This window comes from Carassius gibelio, chromosome B5 (genome assembly GCF_023724105.1).
Source record: "Carassius gibelio isolate Cgi1373 ecotype wild population from Czech Republic chromosome B5, carGib1.2-hapl.c, whole genome shotgun sequence".
NCBI lineage: Eukaryota > Metazoa > Chordata > Actinopteri > Cypriniformes > Cyprinidae > Carassius > Carassius gibelio.
In genome coordinates, this window is record NC_068400.1 from 39,705,352 (window position 1) to 39,727,314 (window position 21,963).

At 37.2% G+C, this 21,963-nt stretch overlaps 2 protein-coding genes across 2 annotated transcripts; both read right to left on the reverse strand.

The window, feature by feature from the left end:
- Positions 1 to 201: 201 nt before the first annotated feature.
- LOC127957072 (bone morphogenetic protein 10) lies at positions 202 to 6,955 on the reverse strand. The gene is made up of 2 exons (XM_052555432.1): positions 4,815 to 6,955; positions 202 to 4,031 (listed from the first exon to the last, which is right to left on the reverse strand). The coding sequence occupies exons 1-2, from the start codon at positions 5,212 to 5,214 to the stop codon at positions 2,950 to 2,952; spliced, it is 1,482 nt and encodes a 493-aa protein (XP_052411392.1). The 5' UTR covers positions 5,215 to 6,955; the 3' UTR covers positions 202 to 2,949.
- Positions 6,956 to 7,911: 956 nt separating this feature from the next.
- LOC127957351 (rho GTPase-activating protein 25) lies at positions 7,912 to 21,840 on the reverse strand. The gene is made up of 11 exons (XM_052555842.1): positions 21,420 to 21,840; positions 17,451 to 17,650; positions 16,811 to 16,892; positions 16,550 to 16,663; positions 15,866 to 16,070; positions 14,740 to 14,872; positions 14,588 to 14,661; positions 14,375 to 14,496; positions 11,620 to 11,780; positions 10,239 to 10,849; positions 7,912 to 9,566 (listed from the first exon to the last, which is right to left on the reverse strand). Exons 1-11 carry the CDS (start codon positions 21,481 to 21,483, stop codon positions 9,365 to 9,367), a joined length of 1,968 nt encoding a protein of 655 aa, XP_052411802.1. The 5' UTR covers positions 21,484 to 21,840; the 3' UTR covers positions 7,912 to 9,364.
- Positions 21,841 to 21,963: the final 123 nt, after the last annotated feature.

A 21,963-nucleotide genomic window follows, 5' to 3' on the forward strand; every position in this document is an offset into this window, starting at 1 on the left:
ATTGGTTTAACTTTCCTGTCATGGCTTTTGTGGCAAGATAAATGAGAGACAATAATCATCAAGTTTCCAGTTGGACATTAACATGACTACAGTGGACAGAAGAGTCTTGTCAATTATAAATGTGTTAATAAATACTAGAATAGTAAAAAAATATATATATATATCACAGAGAGTTTCTTTAAAATATCATTTTATTTTCAACTGTGCGTTTGTACATGGCAAAATACATTGTTTTACAACAGCAACTGACAATTACCAACTTCACATCTTAAATATATAGAGAATAAAGCTAAACACTTCCTATGCCCCCCACCCCAAACCCTAAAAAAGAAGCAAATACATCTGCACAGTTTCAAGCTGCAGAGCAGATGAGCCTGTGTGGTCGTTAGTTTCCAGTCAGCTTCCCATGGACGTGGATCTGCTTGACACTTGTAAACTATGGGCCTTTGAGCTGCTGGTCTTCAATGGGAAGTTAAATTTGTGAATCGCTCCCACACCCCATGTCTAAACAGCGAGCTCTGGATTGATCGTTGCTAAATATATCTGGTTAAGAAGTTATGCAGTGTTTGGGTGCAAGGGACAAGAGGATCAACAAACTATTTAAAGATATACACAAATCCAAACAAGACGTCAGTGCTTGAAAAGCGGTTGATTAAAGCACATACAACATCACTGAGTATTTTAACACATACTAAATGAGAAAATGATAAATTATTACAATTAATATTTTTTTTTTAAATTAATTTATATACTTGAATACCCATATTCTTTGCGCAACAACATCATACAGTATCATATACTGTGAATAGTGTATGTAGTCATATGTACAGTATTTCTATACAAAATCACCTAAATAATAATAAAAACAAATAAATTAATCAATAAATAAGCTTTATAATTATTCAAAGCAGCAGAACACATTTTGTACTTCAACAAGAGTAAAGTTAACATCAAAGTCAGTAATGCAAAGTATTCATCAGGCATGGGAATAATCCTGGAAGATATTATCAGGTTGAAAAGTCTTGTGAAGGATATCTGTGGGTGGCATGACCTTGCAAAACAGTTTCCATTCATCCTCCTGCCCTAACGGCGATAAGGGTCCAAAAGGAGAAGAAGAATGATGGAAGACTGCAGGAGAAGAGCAATGGGGAGTAAATGATGTGTCTTCGCTTTAGGGTAAACTGGGGTCAAAAAGTAGATATGATATACAACTGCCAACTGGCTTCTCATTCCCAGGAATCAGCTTGGAATTGTCTTTGGTCCACACACACATGTTTTTCAGTCCTGACACCTTCTTATCAAAGCTGTGCTTCGGGGTGGAAGCGCAGCTCGCACGGCATGTGGAGCGGGTGGGGTTGAGCCCCCAGTATCCCCCTTGTTGATGCCGTCTGTCGCTAATACAGACTAAGATCTACAGCATGCATCCTTTGTCAACTGTCCCATTCTCACAACTCTGCAGTGACATGCTGATTAGTGAATGAATTCCATGGTCAAATGCGGACAAGGTTTCAGTAGGAAGAAATGTTACTGTAGAAAAGATAATTGGCCCAAGAAAATGCTATATATCAAAACAGCTTAATTGCTTTGAGACATTTCAGAAGTTCATACTGTCCTTTTCTGATGGCTCTCTTTTATGATCATCTGTTTATTGCTTAGGTTTTGCACTGAAATAATGGGTTTTATTCATTAATAATTGCATGGATTGTTTTTTATACACACAGGAGAATGCCGTTGCATAACACGTACATATGCACATGACATTCTTCTTGTACTCCATCTAATTTTTATACTAATTTACACAGAACATGGCCAAACCATCAACAGCTTTCTGCACAACCTGTCCATTAAAAACTCAAATCCAGTTCAAATATAATAGACACCTTTGTATAGACCCAGATTACAAACCTCTCATTAGTCAGCTGTACATAAGTACAGATGTTTTTTTGTTGTTGTTGTTAAGAAAAACCTTGAAACTTAATGTACTTTTCTTACTTTTTACTCTATATGATGGAACCTATTAAAATACATTTTAAATTAAAATTGTATCAATGCTGGTGTGTTGTTTTAGTTGTTCCCAATGTTTTCATTAAATCACCAAGAATTTAATCACAAAATGCAAAGCTGAATAATGATTTGTCCTTAAAAAAACTGTATGCAGATTTCACACACAAATTTGTATATGACTGGTTAATGAATGAAACCCATTGTCGTAAGACTGCGGATATCCAGAGAAAGAGTTGTTCTCAGGCACATTCGAAAGTCCAGCCTGGTCCATTCTGGTTTGTCTTACCCCTCGTTTACAAGACTTTTCTGATAAACACTTTACTTCAACTTGGACAGTTCATATCAAATGCATTCTGTTAGGCAGGAAGCTGCATATTGACTTGGCAGAGTCACGACAGATACGATACTGAGCTTTGTGGAAACTGGGAACAGGCCGTTTCACAGGCTTCTTGTCTCTGTAATGTCACTGGACTGACCCTGTGGTGCTTGAGTTCGCTGCCATCTTTACGAAACACCCACTTAGCGAGGACTCTGCTGACGCAAACGATATGGCCAAGTATGTAACGAGTTGGAGTTGATACAATCTCTGACTTAAACTTCAGTCTTTACTGATAAGATATCCCGGCTGATCTTGAGGCGTGTCAGTGGTTCAATTATTGTCTTATGTTCCACCCAATCCTTGTTCAGCAGGGATGAAATGGTCACCGTTCCCACTAAATGCTGCATTGTGGCCCCTCGTCACGTGGCTCCAGAATTGGCTGATTCCACAACTGATTACATGACTCCTGCTAACGCTGTTAAGGTTGGGAGTAAGAGCTCATCCACTGCCATTTGGAAGAAACTTGGAATGTTAGTCGTAGACAATGACTGCCTTTTAGTCTCTTTCCAATCCAAACTCTAAGCTTGTGGCCCAGATTCACCCCACTTCTCCATGTCCATTAAATACTATCTGCATCCACACTTCGCTACCACCATACCTTCATATTTATACTGATATGTCACCACACCTGCATCATCTAGGTAGAGCAAGGAGATGGGATCCAGTTCAGTGGGAACGCAACAAGCCCTGGATACTCTTTGTGGACTTTTCAGACTGACCAAAGTTTGCACAATGGCATGTTTAGTAGGTGTAACGTGTTTGGTCAAAGGGTACATGCACGTCCCCGTACACTCGAAGGCTTCATAACCGGAGGGCGCTAGGATCCAGCTGTCCCAGCCGATGTCTTTGAAGTCCACATAGAGAGAGGTCTTTTTACACTGGTTGCCTTTGGCATTGCGTCGGATTCTAGATGCCGTGTCATAGATGAGGTTGGAGCGCATCTGTAGGAGAGCCTCCTCGTTCTGCTCCTCTTCCTCATTCCCATCTTTTCGTCCCATAACTCCCAGGTTGTCCCAGATACCAGTCAGTTCTAGGTCAAGGTTGTCTTGAACACCAGGCCCAGTGGTCTCATGCTGGATCAGCTCATTGAGCTCTCGTTGGTCTCCGCGGTGGTCTATGCTCTGGTCATCAGAGAAGACGATCATTAAGGGTTTGTGTTTGTCCTCGGGGCTGGTGTCAATGTCCATGTTCCCTCCTCTGGCGGTGCCATCCTCCTTACCTTCAGTTGCTGTCAAACTCTGAGAGTTCAAACTGGCTATGTGGACCTCCAGTTTGTGGGTGGTGCCATAGTCTGATTTCCTCCAAAGGTGCACCGCAGCGGTCATGTCAAAGGATTCCCACCCGCTATCTGTACCGTAAACCTGTCGAGATGCCAACTCCACTAGTTCTGTTTCTTCCTCTTGCGTGGTTTGATTCCCTCCATCAACATTGTCCACACCTATTTGCTGACTGCTGTTCGTTTCAATCTGTTTGACCTCATATATGGTCACTTTTCTGTCAACACCAGTGTATTTGTTGCGGTCAGTCTGGACCAAAGTGTACAGTCGGAGCTCAGCTGCGGTGACTCTCTCGTGATTTGGGATAGACACATTGAAGATAAGTGGGTGTCGTCTCACCCCACTAGGTCCCACATTGTATGGGGAAGCGTCTGAAAAAAAAATAGGAATTCAAATTCTCATGTTGTCATTATAAATCTACCATAAATATGACTCAAAGATATGTCTAATAATATTACAATAAAATGTAAAAAATATATTATATGTGTTTATGTATGTGTGTATAAAATGAAAGTAACAAGGTGAAAATAATTCAAATTGACAAATTGTCAATGTTTGAATGCATTTCTAGACAATGTGAAGATTTTTAACTTTCACAACACAATGAAAATGCATTTTAAAATTTATTTTAATTATTCATATAGTTCTGCAGAGATATTTGCATCAAAGTGCTATGATGTATAATGAACAAAAAGCCAACTATTATTGCCTATTATTGGTGATACAATTTTTGAGACTTAGCACATATCAGTGCTATTTTGTTGGCTTTCATAGCTTTTATTGTCCTCATTTGTAAGTCACTTTGGATAAAAGCGTCTGCTAAAGGACATTTAATGTAAATGTATTATATTGTCTTGATTAATTGCATATAATTTAGCAAGCACAAGTATTACATTTTAATCAAAAAGCAAATAGCCTAGTGCACAACCAAAAAAGAAAAAGAAAAACACTTTAGAACACTCTTAGAATTTTCTTCCATCCGTACTTGATTATTAAATTATTTTAAATACTTAGTTAACATTATTGTTTCTTTGTACTACATCCACAGTAGAAAATATATTATTTTATTGCCATAAGGAGATTATATATATATATATTCCCACTATACAAACACATTTACACAGTACTTATTGGAGAAGTAAATGTACAATTACCTTCATTTTTAAAGCTGCGTACAATGTTTGCAGAAGGCATTGCTGTTCGGTCATTGGCGTAGCGGTTGTATAGCTCCAGCATGTACTCAGGGGGCTCTATTCGAGTGGCCCCTGGATGCACAGGGGGGCCAGGACGTGTCAGGTTAAATGTGCGCAGAAATTGTCCCTTCAGGGTCTCCAGCAAGCTCTGCATGTCTACATCACTGTCCTGCTCCAGAAGTGAAGGATCCAGAACCCCTCCATGTCCGTCATCCAGCCCTGGAGCGGTGCGGAGCCTCTCTGGGGAGCCGATAGGGCTACTCTGTGCACAGAAGGGCCCCCAGAAGAGCAGGGAAAGGGCCAATAAAACACATGTGCTGGATGAACATGTAATCCAAAAGTAATTCCTGCTGAGACCCATGATGTAAGCGAAATCTAGATCTAGGGATCCAGAGACAAATGCCTTTAATTTGAAGAACTCAGCCCTTTCTTCTGGATGGAAGGTCAGTGGTCTCTCCAGTGCAGAATGTAGGTAAGTAAAGCCGTTCTATGCTGTTTTGGTTCTTATGTGTAGCCGCAGACTGGTCACTGCATTAAAGTGTCTCTATTCCTGACCTCTGAGCATTTGTTCTTCTTCTCACCTTTTGATGTCTGAAACGTTAGAGGGTGGTTTCACTACGTGAAAGTGATGTCCCTCTGTGGCATCTCTTTTCAAATGTTTTTTCCTCTCTCTCTCTCTCTCTCTCTCTCTCTCTCTCTCTCTCTCGCTCTCCTTACTTTCTCTCTCTCTCTCTTATCAACAAACTAGGAAGCTCTGCGTTTTTAGTGTTTGTGGTGTCCCAGTGTGCGTGTGTGTGTGTGTGTGTGTGTGTGTGTGTGTCCACCGTTATCTGCTTTCTTTTCCTTAATGAGGATTTTGTAAACATCACTCTGATACGTGCAGAAGCCCCTTCCTTTGTTTGGGTGGGTGAGCCAGGGCAGATTTTGGGCCTAGTGTTTATTTGTTTTTCTTATGATTTCCTATGTGTTGGGACTTTAAGTTCATTGACCATTTCTTTTTGACAAACGTCTGAAGAGTGCCTCTGTATCCTTGAAAAAGCGAGAGGATAAATATCTGCGGGGACGGAAATTGAAATGAAATGAGGTGTGAGAGGTTGCAGGGTAGACTGAAAGCAGCCACTTTTTGCCATTACAAAGCTATTATCTGTGAATCTCTGTGTAACTGTATGAGGTTTGTAAGCATCAATTGCAATGAAACGAATACTTGAAAGTCAAACATTCCCCTATGGGAAATAAATGCATTTCTCAAATTGAAGACAGATTACTTTTTTCCCCAACACAAACAAAACCTACTGAAATTCGTGCATGTGAGTATTTTGTTTGTATTTCCACTGACTTCTGGAGCATCTTATCATCTGTAGGGTGAGCAGTAGGGTGCCTGCTGAAGAGCTTCTGAGCTTACAGGCAAAAACAAACCGCTCATTCGGAAGTGGAGGGAAGCCCTTATCACCTACTCTGAGGGGCTGACAAAGCTCTGCAGGCAATGGAAAATGTCTCCAGAGGCTCAAGATGTCAGTATCCAATAGAAAGACGTCATACACTGAACTTCAAATACATCCCCACTTTGCAAAACTGTGTAGAAATAATTACGAGAGTCAAGAAGAGTTTCTCCTTCCAATACTCACCTAAGATCAGCTTTATCCTATCTGATCCAATTCTGTCTTCCCTGTAAACTGGCAGAGGATTTAGAGCTGTTGTTCTCAAACAGTTTGACTCCAATGCTATTCAATAGCAATGGCATGTTTGAATGTACATTAAAATATTTATATAAAAATGTACATCCTTTTATAGTTTTGTTAATTTACATGACTTCTGAAGGTCTATAAATCATGCCTTTAAAATAAGGTTTCATCCGCACTGTTCTATAGATGTCCAGGCAAAGGGTTAAGGGAGTAGTTCATAAAAAAAGATTTAAAAAATTAGACAGATATAAAATTTATATATTTACATTTATCTGACGCTTTTATCCAAAGTGACTTACAATTGCTATATATGTCAGAGGTCGCACGCCTCTGGAGCAACTAGGGGTTAAGTGTCTTACTCAGGGATACATAGGTGTGTCACAGTGGATTCGAACCCAGGTCTCTTACACCGAAGGCATGTGACTTAACCACTGCGCCAACACCACCCCTGTAATTCTATATATGTAATTCGAATTATCATTATATATTTATATATAATGATAATTAGAATTACAATTGTTTACTCATCCAAATATTGCTTCAAATCTCTCTGCCGTCATTTTTCAGAGAAATTCAAAAGGAGAGTTTTTGAAGCATGTACACACTAGGGGTGTGCAATAATGATGAAAAATTAAATCTCTTTATCTTCTGGAATTTCATAGAAAATGATTTTTGATTTTTGCAGAGTTTGTTATTGTGCTGGTACCTTGGCAGGTTTAGGATTCGTGGACAGCTTGGAAATTATTTTTATTCTGTGTGGTGGCCAGTTTGCAAGAGTAACAGAAATTAACTTTTAACTTTTATGGGTATTTTTACCTAAAAAAGGTGATATTTTACTGGGGTTTCTGTACTTTTACTCAAGTACTTGATTTGTGGGCCACAGCCTGATTATTACAGTGACTATTTGCATATAACTGTAGTAGTTATTTCATAGTTATTTTACTTGAACCTTAACTAGTAGATGATTAATAGTATAGGAGGATACAGTATACAATACAGTACATTATTTATTGATTAGCTAACTGTTACTTGTAAAATGTAAAATTGTAAAATGATATTACATACTGATTAGTTAACACATCTTCCTTAATAATTAACAATAGTGAGTTAAGTGTTAATAAAAAAATTACCTGTTAGTTCTTCAGTAATTCCTTATTATTTATGCAGTAAGTAAGAAACAGTATTCTAAAGTGTTACCGCAGTTCTCAAAAGTCGGTCTTTATTTCATATATTTAAAGTAGCACACTGTTCTGTTATGACACTTGACCAGAAACTTGTGTCTTCGCTCACTTTTTACTGATGAACATTTGTTTAACAATGGCGTTTACAATTAACGGCAATGTCGATAGTTTTTTGTTTAAAATCAAACGATTCAATTGAGTCAGACATTTTTAATGGAATGGTGGAACTGAATAGCAAAAACGTTTGTAATTCAGGCTTCTACGATTCACTCATGCACAGAATCTGTCATGGCTAAGTAATTGAACTAGTAAATCACGTGTAGAAGCATATAGTATATTTAACCAAACACATGCATACAAGTTGCTTCCAAATTTGTTTTGGTGCAAAACTTAAAAGAAAAAAAAATCACAGCAATTTAAAACTCTATACCATTATTACATTATAAAGAGCAGCATTCTTCAAAATGTATTTAGTAGCCTACTCCACAGGTGATTATTATTTAAGTTCATAAATGGGCATGCACGTGAAATGTTGACCCAGTAACCAGTGGTGTCACATTCTGTGCTCACTCTCTTCCTCAAGATAATCTTTCCTACGTAGGAGAAACACTTGATGACCATGTTGCTTATCTTTGAAACTGTGGTACTGCCATGAGCTCCATTTAAGTGTACAAGAGAAACGTCTAGAAACGTCCACTGAAGAGCATCACGGGACACACTGGAATCGTCCAAATGAATGACTCACCTGACCATATATTCCCATTATCAGCTTTGTGTTGATTTTAAGCAGCACATTGTCTGTACAATCCAGCCTGATCGGAAATAGGAAATTCCTTCCCTATCATTTAATCAGCATTATGACAGCTGACAGACACAATGCTATCTGGCTATTCTTTTTCTTGCGTAATTCCCAGTGTTTTTACCCCGTCCCCTGGTCTCTTGTGTGAATTCTGATCTGAAAGCATTCTTCCCATTTCTCTCTCACACTCTGTCACATTTTATCTCTTCTGACACACTATCTCATTTTGACTGCAACCAGACAACAGAAGTGAAGGTGCAGGAAAGAAAAGCCAGATAAAAGCAGTTTATTTACTGACAGTAATCCACATTTTGTGTTTTTTGCCCTTTTCACCAAATTGTGTCCCTGATGGAGTCTAACACAGTTTAGTGATCACAAAAAACAAGAACTATTTTAAACATCTTCCACAATAGATTTCATTTTAATTTATCATTAATAATTAAAAGTGGGCAAGACTTCTCCTTGTTGAGAAAAAATGCTCTTTACTGATAAGCATTATAGTTTTTGTTGGGGAGTTTTTTGAGATCCATTAGAAAATAAAATAAAATTTAAACAAAAGGTTGATTAAATACTCTTTATAAATCTCTAAACTGTTTAGTCCAATACTGCATCGCTTCAATATTTCACATCTTGTCTTGTAAGGAGATAAAATCTGTAATTTCTGTACATAAGGTGTCATATGCTGTAACGGACAAAACCTGAGATATGAACATTATCATTAGTCTTACTCTGAGACGTTATTCAGAGCAGCTCATGGTGTAAAACTCAATGGAGTTGTCCAGCTTGTTGTGTACTCCTCTGAGGAGCTAGACAGGACTTAGACTGAACTTTGTTCATTTGATGGTGTCCCTATGATGGTCCAGCAGTCGGTCTATTGAGGAACTCCTGAATCTCTCGGTTCAGCTGCTCATTGCGCACAAGTGCTTCATCCCTGCTGCGCTCTGCGTTGCGTAGTAAGATCTCTAATGCAGCTTTGCAGCGTCGTTCTGCCTCTAGTGCTGCCTGCAACTTTGCCACTGTAGCGCTCAGCTCTTGGTTCTTCTGCTGGAGACTGAAGGTACAAACACACACACACACACAAAACACTTATATATAAAATAGTAAGATTAAGAAAAAGCTAAAGACATTTATAGGCATTTATAATCTAACTAAAGAATTCTCTTTAAAATGAATGCTATTTTCAACTTTATTTTCATCAAAGAATCCTGAAAAAATATAGAGTAGCACAACTTTTCAGCAATGATCATCATAATAATGTCACTTGAGTACCATATTAGCATATTAGAATAATTTCTGAAGGGTCATATGACAGTAAAGACTGGAGTAATGGCTGCTGAAACCTCAGATTTGCATTAGGAATTAATTACATCTAAAATTTATTAAAATAGAAAAAGTTTAATATATTTCTATAATATAAAATTAATATATTTATTTAATATAATACATTCTGGTCCCTAAATATGGCCTTGGGTATGAGCCCATTTTAAATTTAAATGTATGCATTTAGCAGACGCGACATACAGTGCATTTGGACTATTTCCCTGGGAATTGAACCCACAACCTTTTGCAATGCTAATGCAATGCTCTACCACTGAGCCACAGGAACCATTTATTCATCTGGCATGCAAAGTCTAAGTCTGAAGGATGTTTGTTCAAATCCCTGAGCCTTCACAACTCCACTATGGAAAATGATAAACACCGGTACACTTGTATTTGGGCGTACCTGTTGATGATGTTTGTTGAGTCTGTGTTTTCTGGTTGTGCTTGACTGCTTTTCTGTAGAGCAGGTGCTACAGGTTCCACTGTCTGCTCTTTTCTCATAGCCGGTGCAGTCACATTGTTGCTCTGCCGAGGTTTGGGAACGGGTGTTGTGCTCTTTGCCTGTGTTTTTTCAGCATCTATCTGTTTGTCCACTACATCGCTACCTGTATCCTGCAAGCCTGTGTCCTCTTTGTCCTTCTGTCCTTCAACTTTTTCCTTTTCACTTTTCTGCCCCACAGAAAATAGTGTCCCTTTCTGTAGGTCCAAAAACGTAAAGATGTCCTCTGAGAATGTTTTCTCTTCGCTCTCGTTAAAGCTCTCCTGGAACTTGCTCCAGCGATCCCAAGAAGGTTCACGGCCTTTTCCTGCTGGCGAACAGCATAAGCTGGGTAAAGTTTGCGTCCTTTTTCTGGGGCTGTCGGGCCACATTTCGGTTCCGGATGAAAATGGAGAGGAAGGAGAAAGAGGTGCGTCTTCTGATCGCTTCTTAGGTGACCACAGGTCCTTCCTCTCTTCCTCAGGTGTGTCCATTTCCTCTTCCTCAGGAGATTCAGACAGGGAGGACACCTCACACTTAGAAGCGTGAGAAAAGAGTGATACAATCGGTTAAGAGATACAGGTGTGAAAGTAACACAGTGACAGCTTCAAACTATTCTCAATTTGAAGCATACAAACAAAAAACTTTACAGCTATCTTGATAGTTTTTTGCTTTGTTTTTGTTTTTGTTTTTACATTACAAATAATATGCCATCTAAATGCTTAAAGTAAAAAATATTTTTTTAGCTGAATATTTAAAAACAGATCAAATATTTCAGAATTTTGAAATTCACTGATATTGCCAAGAATAAGGACACATTTATATTTAATTTTTGTTTTATACACTACCGATTTTTATCACTTTTATTCAGCAAAGACGCATCAAATTCATCAAACCGTGACAGTAAAGACTTTTATAATGTTTCAAAAAAAAATATTTTTTGAATAGATTCCTGGAAAAAAAAAATGTATGACAATTTCTACAAAAATGGGACTTCTTGAACACTAAATCAGCATATTAAAGTGATTTCCGAAGGATCATCTGACACAGACTGGCTGCTGAAAAATCTGTTTCGCCATCAGATAATTTTATTTTCATCAATTAATTTTAAATGTTAAGTTAAATTTAACAATTAATTATAATAAAAATAGAAAACAGTTAATAGTATACTATTTTACAGTATCACAGCTTTACAAATAAATGCAGCCTTGGTGAAGAAAGACTTCTTACGAAAACATGAAAAAGTCTTTATGAATGGTATATATTTAAAATATTGCATCAGTTTCTTATTTAATGGGATGAGTACCTCTGCAGACTCCCAGCCCACAAAACTGCGAGGGTTACTGCTCTTCTTGCTTTCGCTTTTCTTGCTCGGAAGAGGAGATGGTGGCTTGTCTTTAGAGGGTGGGAAAAGCAGCTCATGGTGCCTGATCATCACCGTCATTACCTTCTGTATCATGGGTGTTCCTGTGTGCACGAGGTGAGAACTAACATCATCACTACAAGGTGTTAACCATAAATACCATACTTGAGATCTCATTTTTACTCATTGGAGTTTTGCATAAATATCCCATAAACAACCAATGATTTGTTTTTCTTATTGACAGTCAGTGTGCTGTTAAAATAGGAAATCGTGAGAATGATATGTCAAAGAGGTTATATATATATATATATATATATATATATATATATATATATATATATATATATATATATATATATATATATATATATATATATAGCCAATAGCCTTTAGTTTAAACATATAACCCAACTTTTCACACTACTGAAATGGAATAACATATAGCATGAAATGTTGTGCAGAAAAAGTTGTATGCTAGCATGCCACAGAAACAGGGGCATTCTCATTCTCATTCAGGGCATTTTATTGCATTTTTAAAATACAAAAAGTTAGAGCAAGAAATTATGTCATTCATATTTTGGGTTCATTTTTCCAGAAATGAAAGGCTATACATTTTAATATTTTTCATATATTTGAACAGACATGGACTAAAGAAAATCTTATATCAATATATGAGTAATTTTATTTCACTGCAATAATATATATCACGACATATAAATATCAATATTTTTGATACCATAGAAATTTCATAATTCTTGTTACCAGTGTCTTGTTACCTGTGACGTATGAGGTCAGCATTGAGCATGCACTGGTGAGTCTCTTGAAAATCAACATTTGTTAACAGGTGCAAATTTCCTTACTTTAGCAAAGGAAAACCAGTCTCCTCTTGGCTAATATCGAAATCCTCTGACATTCTTCATTACAAATCCTTGTTTTGTACTTCTAACTCATGACTGATGTTATGATCTCTCCCTTGTGCTTCCACATTTGTCACTTATGAGCGCCGCATGCACAAAGCCGACCTCATACATCATCCTCCCAGAGCTGCTTCCGTGTACAGTGAGCGCAAGCTACATTAAAGTGATCATTACAAAATGTAATGATATAATATGGTTATTTTTCCTACAAAAATGCATTGATTTACTACTGGAGAATTTTCTACACCCTCCGGAGTCATGTGAGGCACTTTTTTTTATGAATGGACACTTTTTATTTCACTTCTTTTGGACTGATGCATTGCAACACCCGTTGACTGTCATTAAACAGCTTGGAAGATCAAAGATAGTTTTTAATATAACTCCAACTGGATTCATCTGAAAGAAGAAAGTCATATACACCTAGGGTGCCTTGAGGGTGAGTAATTTATTTATCACTTTAAGAGTTCCTGTGTTTACAAGGATGCCTTCAAAGACTGGCATTTTTTGACAAAAAGTTTGTATTTAACCGTTCAAAGCCTATAAAGTGGCAAAAATAACTCCTGTGCTGTCACATGCATGCGCCTCTCTGACAGTGCTCAGAAACAGTGCTCAGTCTCTAAGACTACGTTTACATGACAATGATGTAGTCAAAAACGGAAAACTTTTTCCCTTGCATTTTTTACAAATATGAACGTCAACTTATTCAAAACGATTTGCATTTACAAATATCCGTGAAAACGGCCAAAAATGTTGTATGACGTATGCCAGGCCAGTAGTTGGTCCAGTCACCTTGCTAGTAAACATTATCTGTAGGGTAGTGACAATTAGTGAAGTGACATTCAGCCAAGTATGGTGGCCCATACTCAGAATTTGTGCTCTGCATTTAACCCATCCGAAGTGCACACACAGAGCAGTGAACAGAACCATGTACTCTGCCATTGTTATGTATGTTTGTTGCTTGCCTTTAAAATCGACATGTACTGCGCATGTCCACATACCAAACATGGTTTACGCACTCGCATGACGTCACCGTTTTCAAAGATTCCCATTTTGGGTGTTTACACGGAAACATTAACAGTGGCTTTTTATAAAAACGTGCACTTTGAAACCCCTTTTCAAAAATCTGAATTTTTATGTCGCAAAATGCAATTGTTGCGTAAACAAACAGGCAAAATGCATACATTTTTAATTAATAAATAAGTTTTGGACAGAAAACGTCATGTAAAAAGCCCTTGAGGCAGCACACACATATAGTGAAATAAGTTCTCTTTTGCTCCTGATCGCCTTTTAAAGGCTTAAAATCACTTGTTTTTGATGCCTAAAAACAGTTGCAAACGATAAGTACCACTTAAATGTGTCTACTGGTATATCCAGCATGATCTCACGGCAGTTAGTCTATATTTTACGAGGTGGCTAATTTATACGAATTTGTACAACTTCATTCATACAAATTATTACAAATTGTGCTAAATTGTACGTATTTTACGAGTTGCACAATTCGTATGAATTTGTATGAATGACCTACACCTTATCCCGGCTCCTTAACCTACCTGTCACTGGGGTCTAGACAAATCACACAAAATCGAACGAGTGAGGTCGTAAAATACGTACGAATTGGTCGTGAGATAGAGTAGGTATATCGCCCACTCCTAAAATGCACAGGCACACCAGTATTTTGAGTTCATGGCCTCTTTGAAAAACAATAGAAATGTTTAAATATATAATTGGATAAATGGATAATGGATAAATATAAAATTATCTATTTGAGGATGATTACTGACCCTTCATCATACTGATGGCGTCGTCCACTTGCGGCTTGAAAAGGTTCACTCCCATCACCGTGGCCAGATTCTCAACACTCATTTTATTCACCTTTGAGTTTTGTTGGACCTCAAAAAGGAATCTGAAATAACAGATATGCATATACAAATGCCACAGCTTGTTTTTGCTCCTATTAGTGTCTGATCCCTTTTAACTCTTACAGGGACTCGTACCTGCAGATGTAACTCAGGAGGTTGTAGTTCACTTTTGGCAGAAGGCTGATTTGTTCCTCCAGCTTTTCCTTGCCCTTTGGGATTGATCAGATTGCAGTTAATTAAAGGATCAGTGCTTATCTGAGATACTGTCTTTGTGGATGTGTTCTCACAGTTGCAGTGGCGGCATCCAGCATCAGAGTGCTGTCAAGGAAGTCCTGATATTGAGTCCAGGGAACAACAGGTTCAGGAAGCTCTCTGAGGTACAACTTAAGTAATGACCCCACCGTGTGGACATCAGTGTCACTGCAGGCAAAAGGTATGAACAAATAAAGTATAAATTTGACATGTGGCCATTACAGTCTACTAATTGTCTTCTTTGCAGTCAGAAAGGATGAAGATGAAATGCAAAAACAGTTGCTTTTCAAATGGATGTGTGTGTGTGTGTTCAATAGCAAGATCTCTGTTAGTCAGGACCGGATGTGGTTCAGCCACAGATCATCAGTGTGTGCCAGGTTCCTCTTAAATAGTGTGCTTTTGTATCTCTCTTTCACTGTCTCTCATGCTCTTGCACATCCTCTCTCTCTCTCTCTCTCTCTCTCTCTCTCACACACACACCCACGCATCTAGGGTCAAACTCTTTACCTATTCTACTTCCTTAAAATAGCAGTAAAGACTTCAGCGTCACCATAAATGGTTATACAGAGTATGGTTATCCACATAAAAGCCCCATTCGCATGCAAATTTTATAGGACATTGAAGTCTGGAAACCAATGGCCGCAAAATCAGGTCCAAAAAAATCATAAAACTAAATTGACTTTATGGACATTTGTTTAATTTCACATAATGCTCCTCTGAGTTGTTACAAACAAATAAAAAAAAAAACAATAAGCCGGTTTATTACCTTTTTTCACTCTAATTCAAAAGTAAGGGGTCAGTATTTTAAAATTGTTATTTTTTTATAAAGAATAAATACGTTTATTCATGCCTTAGATTTTTCAAAAATAAAGGTAAAGATATTTTTTGTACAATTATTATTATTCTTATATATATATATATATATATCTGTTCATCTACAAAAATATAAAGTTGTTTAAACAGTTAATATCAACTGTTTTCAACACTGATAATAATCATCAATTTGATCTTCAACCATCATAGGAAGTATGAATGTAGTTTGTGTTCAGTACCATTGCATGCCATTACCAGACTGAACAATAAACAATACACTTTATTCAGCTCAGCTCTCTACAGCATTCAGGAGTCATTTCACTCCGATTTAGACATGTGAAACTTTACCTGGGGAACGAGGGTCTCTCTCCGGCATCAAAGGCCTCTCTGAACTGTTTGACCTGGTTGTCCTGTCCTGGCAGGCGAAAGATGCCCTCCTCACTCAGACCGTGCTCTCTGATGAATTCAGCACACTTCTCCACCAGGATGGGCACCAGACGGGAACCAAATTTCTTCTCATACACCATGATGTCGGGAAGGCTCTTTCCAAATACTTTGAGGAGAGAAACATAACAATTTTATTGAATAGCAGTGGCAGTCTATTGATTTTATAAATAGGACACCCTTAGTATATTAGAGTGTCGTACAACACATAAACCAGAGGCTACTCAAATTTATCAGAAATGATGACAGTCTCTCTGAATCATCCTAAATGTTATCAACGTAATAGAGTTACATACGAGTTACTCACTAGTCTACACCATCATAAACTCTGAAAAGTCTGAAAACAAAACAAAAAAATTTTTTTTTGTGCACTGATTTTCCACAGGTGTTTTAGAAACCTGTAGTTGTTTTTAATTATGCATTACATTGTGATGTGTTTTAAGGTTAAAGGACTTAAAAGACAATGTCCTGGCACAAAATTACCAGTACCTTTTTCCTTTACAGTACAAGAGAGAATGATCCTAAGAACCTCTTCAATCTATAACAACTTTTATAATAAAAATGTATATTATGATGAATACCGGATACCTCCATTAGAGCGTGATCCGATGGCTTTGCGAATGGAGCGCACCCACTCGTCCATCTCGCTCTGACTGGTCGCCATGAGAACATAGGTTTCCCGCTCCCTATCTGTACTGCTACCTGCAGCATCAGGGACACAACAACTGTATGATTTTGCCCACCAACAAATACAGTAGTAGCCAATGCCGTCTTATAAACTGTTAACAACTTTCATAGATAGCAGGTCTGAGTTACACTTGCAAGAGAAGTGTTTATAAAAAAACTCACTTGGGATAATCTCAAACAGGAATTTATCATCTGCATTTGATGGCAGCTCATTAACTTGGCATGAAAACAAAGGTATGGTTCCCTGAGATCAGAATGAGACGAGGGTATAGTTACAGAGTGGTAAATAATTTAGTGAATAGTAACATTAAATTAGTAAATAAAAAATAATAAATATCAGGAAAAAAATGCATAAATATAAATAAAGTAAATAAGTAAATAAATAAATCAATTTCACTTGCATTACGTAATCAGTTTGGAAACATTTACCATAAAGACAGATTCTGACAGAAAAGTCAACACTAAACAAATCTAAAATTCAAGATATAGATTAAACCTGGACTTAATTTTTTTTAGAGAAATATTATGATGTAAAATAAAGAGGAACTATTTAAGATTCTGAATAACATGATAATCACATGACCAAATACTAAAGACCAAATTCTAAATATAAAATTATTACAAGTTTAATTTTAGTTATTTGACTGATAGGACTGGCGTTGCTTAAAATAAAAAAATCCAAGGAAAGAAGAAGAAGAAGAAAAACACACACACACACGCACAAAACTAAAATAAAAAATGCATGCATTAAAAATAATAACAATCGTAATGTTTGTATTATTCATGCTTGCTTGTCTCCTACCTGGACAGCACTCTCTTTGTCATCTTTATGGTATGTTAAGACATTTCCTCTGAGCACAAAGAAGCGCTGCTGCCAGTTCTTTACGATGGATCTCTGCTTCTTCAGCCAGCCTGTTTTCAGAGGTTTCTCCATTGTTCTCTTAAAACCAGTGTGAGTGGATGCGGGACTCCCTTCCCCTGGCATAACACTCTTGGAGCGAGCTGAGGTGGCAACCGATAAAAAGCAGGCAGAGAATAAGACAAACATGCAGATGAGTCTGAGACTTGCTGAAACTGAAATCACCTGTCACTGAACTAATTCTATTTTTATGTCATGAGACCATCATGCACATGTGTGGTGATGACAGTGGCTAACTGTCTGAACCTGGCAGCTTCCTGCTCAACAAATATTTGCAGGCTTGCTGTGATTGTCCTGATGCTGAAGAGAAAGTCCTACTGTGACTTCAGGCCAGTTCTGCCAGAAACAAAACCACGCACTTAAGCAAAAACGGCTTTCGGTGTTACTGTGCAATGGATTGTTCGCTAGGTCAGAAGGGTGTTATTAGATCTTGACTCTTTCCCACATGAGTTTGAGAACTGAAACATCAATGAGGAACATTTGATTGTTCAGAGATTGCCCTTTTATACCTTAAGAAAACAAACTAATGTAGTTCTCAGTTATGTTTCATTCAAGAATCACCCTTGTTATAGATGTTTATGCATAGTAATAAAAATTAAACAACTTGACATAAAATAGGTGCGCAGAGCTTTATGATTTATGTGGATATAGCTTGAAAAGTTCAAGATATAATTAAACCTGGAAATAAATAAAAAAGTAAGATTCTGGATAACATGATCATTAGGTTTCATACAAACTTACTTGAACTATTATACAAAGCTCAAGTCACATGCTGTCAAAGCAAGTAATGCAAGTAATCTGACTGACTGACTGAATACTATATTTAAAAAAACTCAGGAAATTAGAAATAAAAAATGTAGACAGAAAAAGAGAAAATAAATAATGCATTAATAAAATAATAATAATAATACATATTAATATATGCTAATTATCTTTTATACCATGATAGACTTTATTAAGTTCTCAGTTAGTCTACCATTTTATATTTATGTTGATATTTAGCTTAGACCAACCTAAGGTTGTTATCTGCTTTTAGCAGGTCTCCTAGCCTGGTCAAACTGGTCTGTTGGCTGGTTTTAGAGTGGTTTTGGGCACTGGTCAGGGTCAGAGACCAGATTACTGCCAAGATAAACCAGTTACGCAATCTTAGCACAGTTTTTTTTTTTTTACGTCAGTAGGATAATATTAGAATATAATATTAATATTGAAGTTATTATTGAAATATATGACTTCAATTGCAAGTGTGTTTGTAAATTTGAGAATGTAATTTTCTCAAAAGAGAGAACTAAGATACTAAAGAGATCCTATTTGTGATTAAGCTTTCTGGCAGGATAGCCCAAAGTAAAGGGAGGGTGGGGTAGAGACCCCTGTGATTGAGAGATAAGAAAAACTGAGATGTTCAGAGCGGCAGAAAATAAGAAAATGATATAAGCACCCCAGTTGGCATTCATCAGAGTGAAAAGCTACTTAGCGAAGCCACAAAAAACTTGACTTCATGACATCTCTTTGATAAGAAAGCATCTACAATAGACAGCAACCAATCAGCAATGATCTAATTGACAAGAGATGGTGTCACAGTGATTGAAGCAGTTGGAGCTTTTGTAGTCAAATTCTCTATAACGCATTGAGATCAGAGGAAAGGGCAGAAGAGAGAGAACTAAGATAAACAGGAAGTTACAAGCTCATCAGCCACAGGAAGTAGCGTTTTTGAAAGATCCCCACCTAATGTCAGCCTCTTTGGTCTATTTTGAGAAGATCTTCCCTGATGGAGAGCACGGACCACTGTTCTCTCTCCTGGACCACAGGCCCACACACATTGCCCGGCTTCAGGCCTCACCCATTTCTATGACACACGCTGGGATCAGGGGAAGGGAAGAGAGTGGGTTCAACTCCCCATGAATTACCAAGGAGATCATAGCAGAGATGCAAGAAGCTGTTTGCGTCAGGCCGAGCTGTTCTGCGTCAGGCTGTTTATAAGTTTAAAACATTGGTAAATGAACTGATGATCATGCACGTTTAGCAGAACAGCTGTGCAGATGCTAAAACGTGCATCATTTTTGTTAAATGCTATGTGACCATAACAGTCTAACAGCTAAAGACAATGTTAAATTAAACCACATGTTTCTTAATTATGATTCATCAGTGCACGCTATTCCAAAGGAAAAAAATTAAACCGCTTTTATTTTTATCATAACTATCTGCCTTTTGAATTAAATATTTTCATTTTTTTTCCTTCTTCTCTAAACCCTGTTTCACTCAGAACAAATAAAATGGGATGCAAATAGATATGCATAATATAAAAATTCTGTATGATAGGAAAGGTTAATGATTTTTAATGTTATGGCTGGTAACTGTTAAAAGGCTGATATCAAATTTCTAAATAGTTGTTAAAAATCTAAATAGCTTAAATAAATAAACAATAAAAACTTACAAATAAAATGATGAATCATATTAGAACATGCATTATAAAATATAGCCTAAATATTGATTTTGAGACTATTCATAATGAATTTGTTTGTATTATTAAATTATTATAATAAAAAAAGTGTTACATGATTAAGTGAGTATTAGATAAAAAAAAGTAAATTAAAATGTAAAAATAGGGGAAATAAGCTAAAATAATCTATAATACCAATATATTCTGCACATATAGCTAGTATGAACACTGTTTTTTTTTCAACTTATAAAATTACGCTGCACTACAAGATGCTTTGAATAAAAAGTGTCTGCTAAATATCAAAGAAGTAATTTATATTTTAAAAAATATATTTAAAAAAGCATTAAAAGCAAGCATTAAATAATGGCAAAAGTGACCAAGGTGTAAAAACGGGCAATTAAGATTCACAATTAAATATCCAACATTGGTTGATATAGATTAAAAATTGATTGGTATGAGAGGAAAAAAACATACAACTGATATAGTACCGATACTGTGTGCATCCCTAGTTATGAACATTGTTTTGGCTGAGTTAAAAAAAATTTGTATGATGCTCTGAATAAATAGTGTAATTTAAATATCAGCTTACAATACATTTTATATAATTAGAGCAATCTAAATCCATCAGAAAACTATCACACTGCGAGAAACTCTTGCTCTCTTAACCTAAGCTACTGCTGAGACAGCCTTGTTATAGGCCGCATAGTAGATAACTATCTAGCTTTTACAGTATGCAGACATTTTGAGCAGAGAATTCATGTTTCTCAGAGTGTTGCAGCATTTTCCGGCCTGCAGCATGTGAAGATTACACACAGAGGAAATCACTAACACTTTGCACTAACACTGAGACACAAGTCACTGCATACAACACAAACCTGCCTCTCTTTATACCTGAAAGCGCCATAAATGTGCTGGAAGTCATAGCATACTTTAAGTCTAAACAAGAGTTTTTAAACAGCCTGGAGATTAAGGAGAACATTTAGTCAAATTAGAAAGGAAGTACTACAAATAATCTTGTCACAGTGACTATACAACACATCAAAAGGTGTGTCAACAGAATAACAAGAAAAGCACAGAGCAGATGAGAAGTGCACAAGTGAATTATATAGCCTCAGGGTGAATCCTCCACCGTCACTATATCACTATTGTCTGTCTTTTACAGATACTGTAATATCCCTTGTCTAAATCAGACTAAGCACATATGCACCATGACTGTCCATCCGGTCAAATACATTTCACATAACATAAAAGCCACACATTACATGCATCAGTATAGACCAAACCTCTCCTAATGACAGGTGGCCTGTTGTGTCAATCAATACAAAGAATCGCTGAAATATCAACCCACCTGGTCAAGTGAAACTCCTAAAACACGTAAAAGACTTTGACCTTTGACCATACACAGTGACACTCACCTATCTTGGCAGTTTCAGCTCTGAAGGTGCTGAAGTCCCAGTTGCGAGGTAGTCTCAGAGACATTTCTTCAAAATCGGAGCAAAAGGTTACACACACACAGACACTCTCACACACATTCTCTCACTCACACGCGCACACACACAAAAACAAACACAAAACACACAGTCAACTCTAAGAGTGCATTCTTTTCAGTCAGCCCCTCTTCTTCTCTTTACTTCCTCCTTCCTCTGTTGATCTGAATGTTCTTCTTTTTTACACGTTCTGTCTTGCCCCTCAGCTCGCCTGCAGTGTTTGTGTGAGCAACCCAATAGTTATTTTGACGTTCCTACGTACGTCCAACATGTTTTTGTCAGGCTGTAGAGGAACAGCAGAGCAGCACTGTCACCCCTCGAACCCGCAATCATGAGCAGAGGAAGTGAGTGGCAAATTCAAGACAGCCACAGAAAAAATAAAAGAGGTGATGAATTTCTACACAGGCGAGAATGTAGACTACAGTTGTGCAGGATGTACCTCAACCAATGGGGCCACTTTCTTCTCAGACAT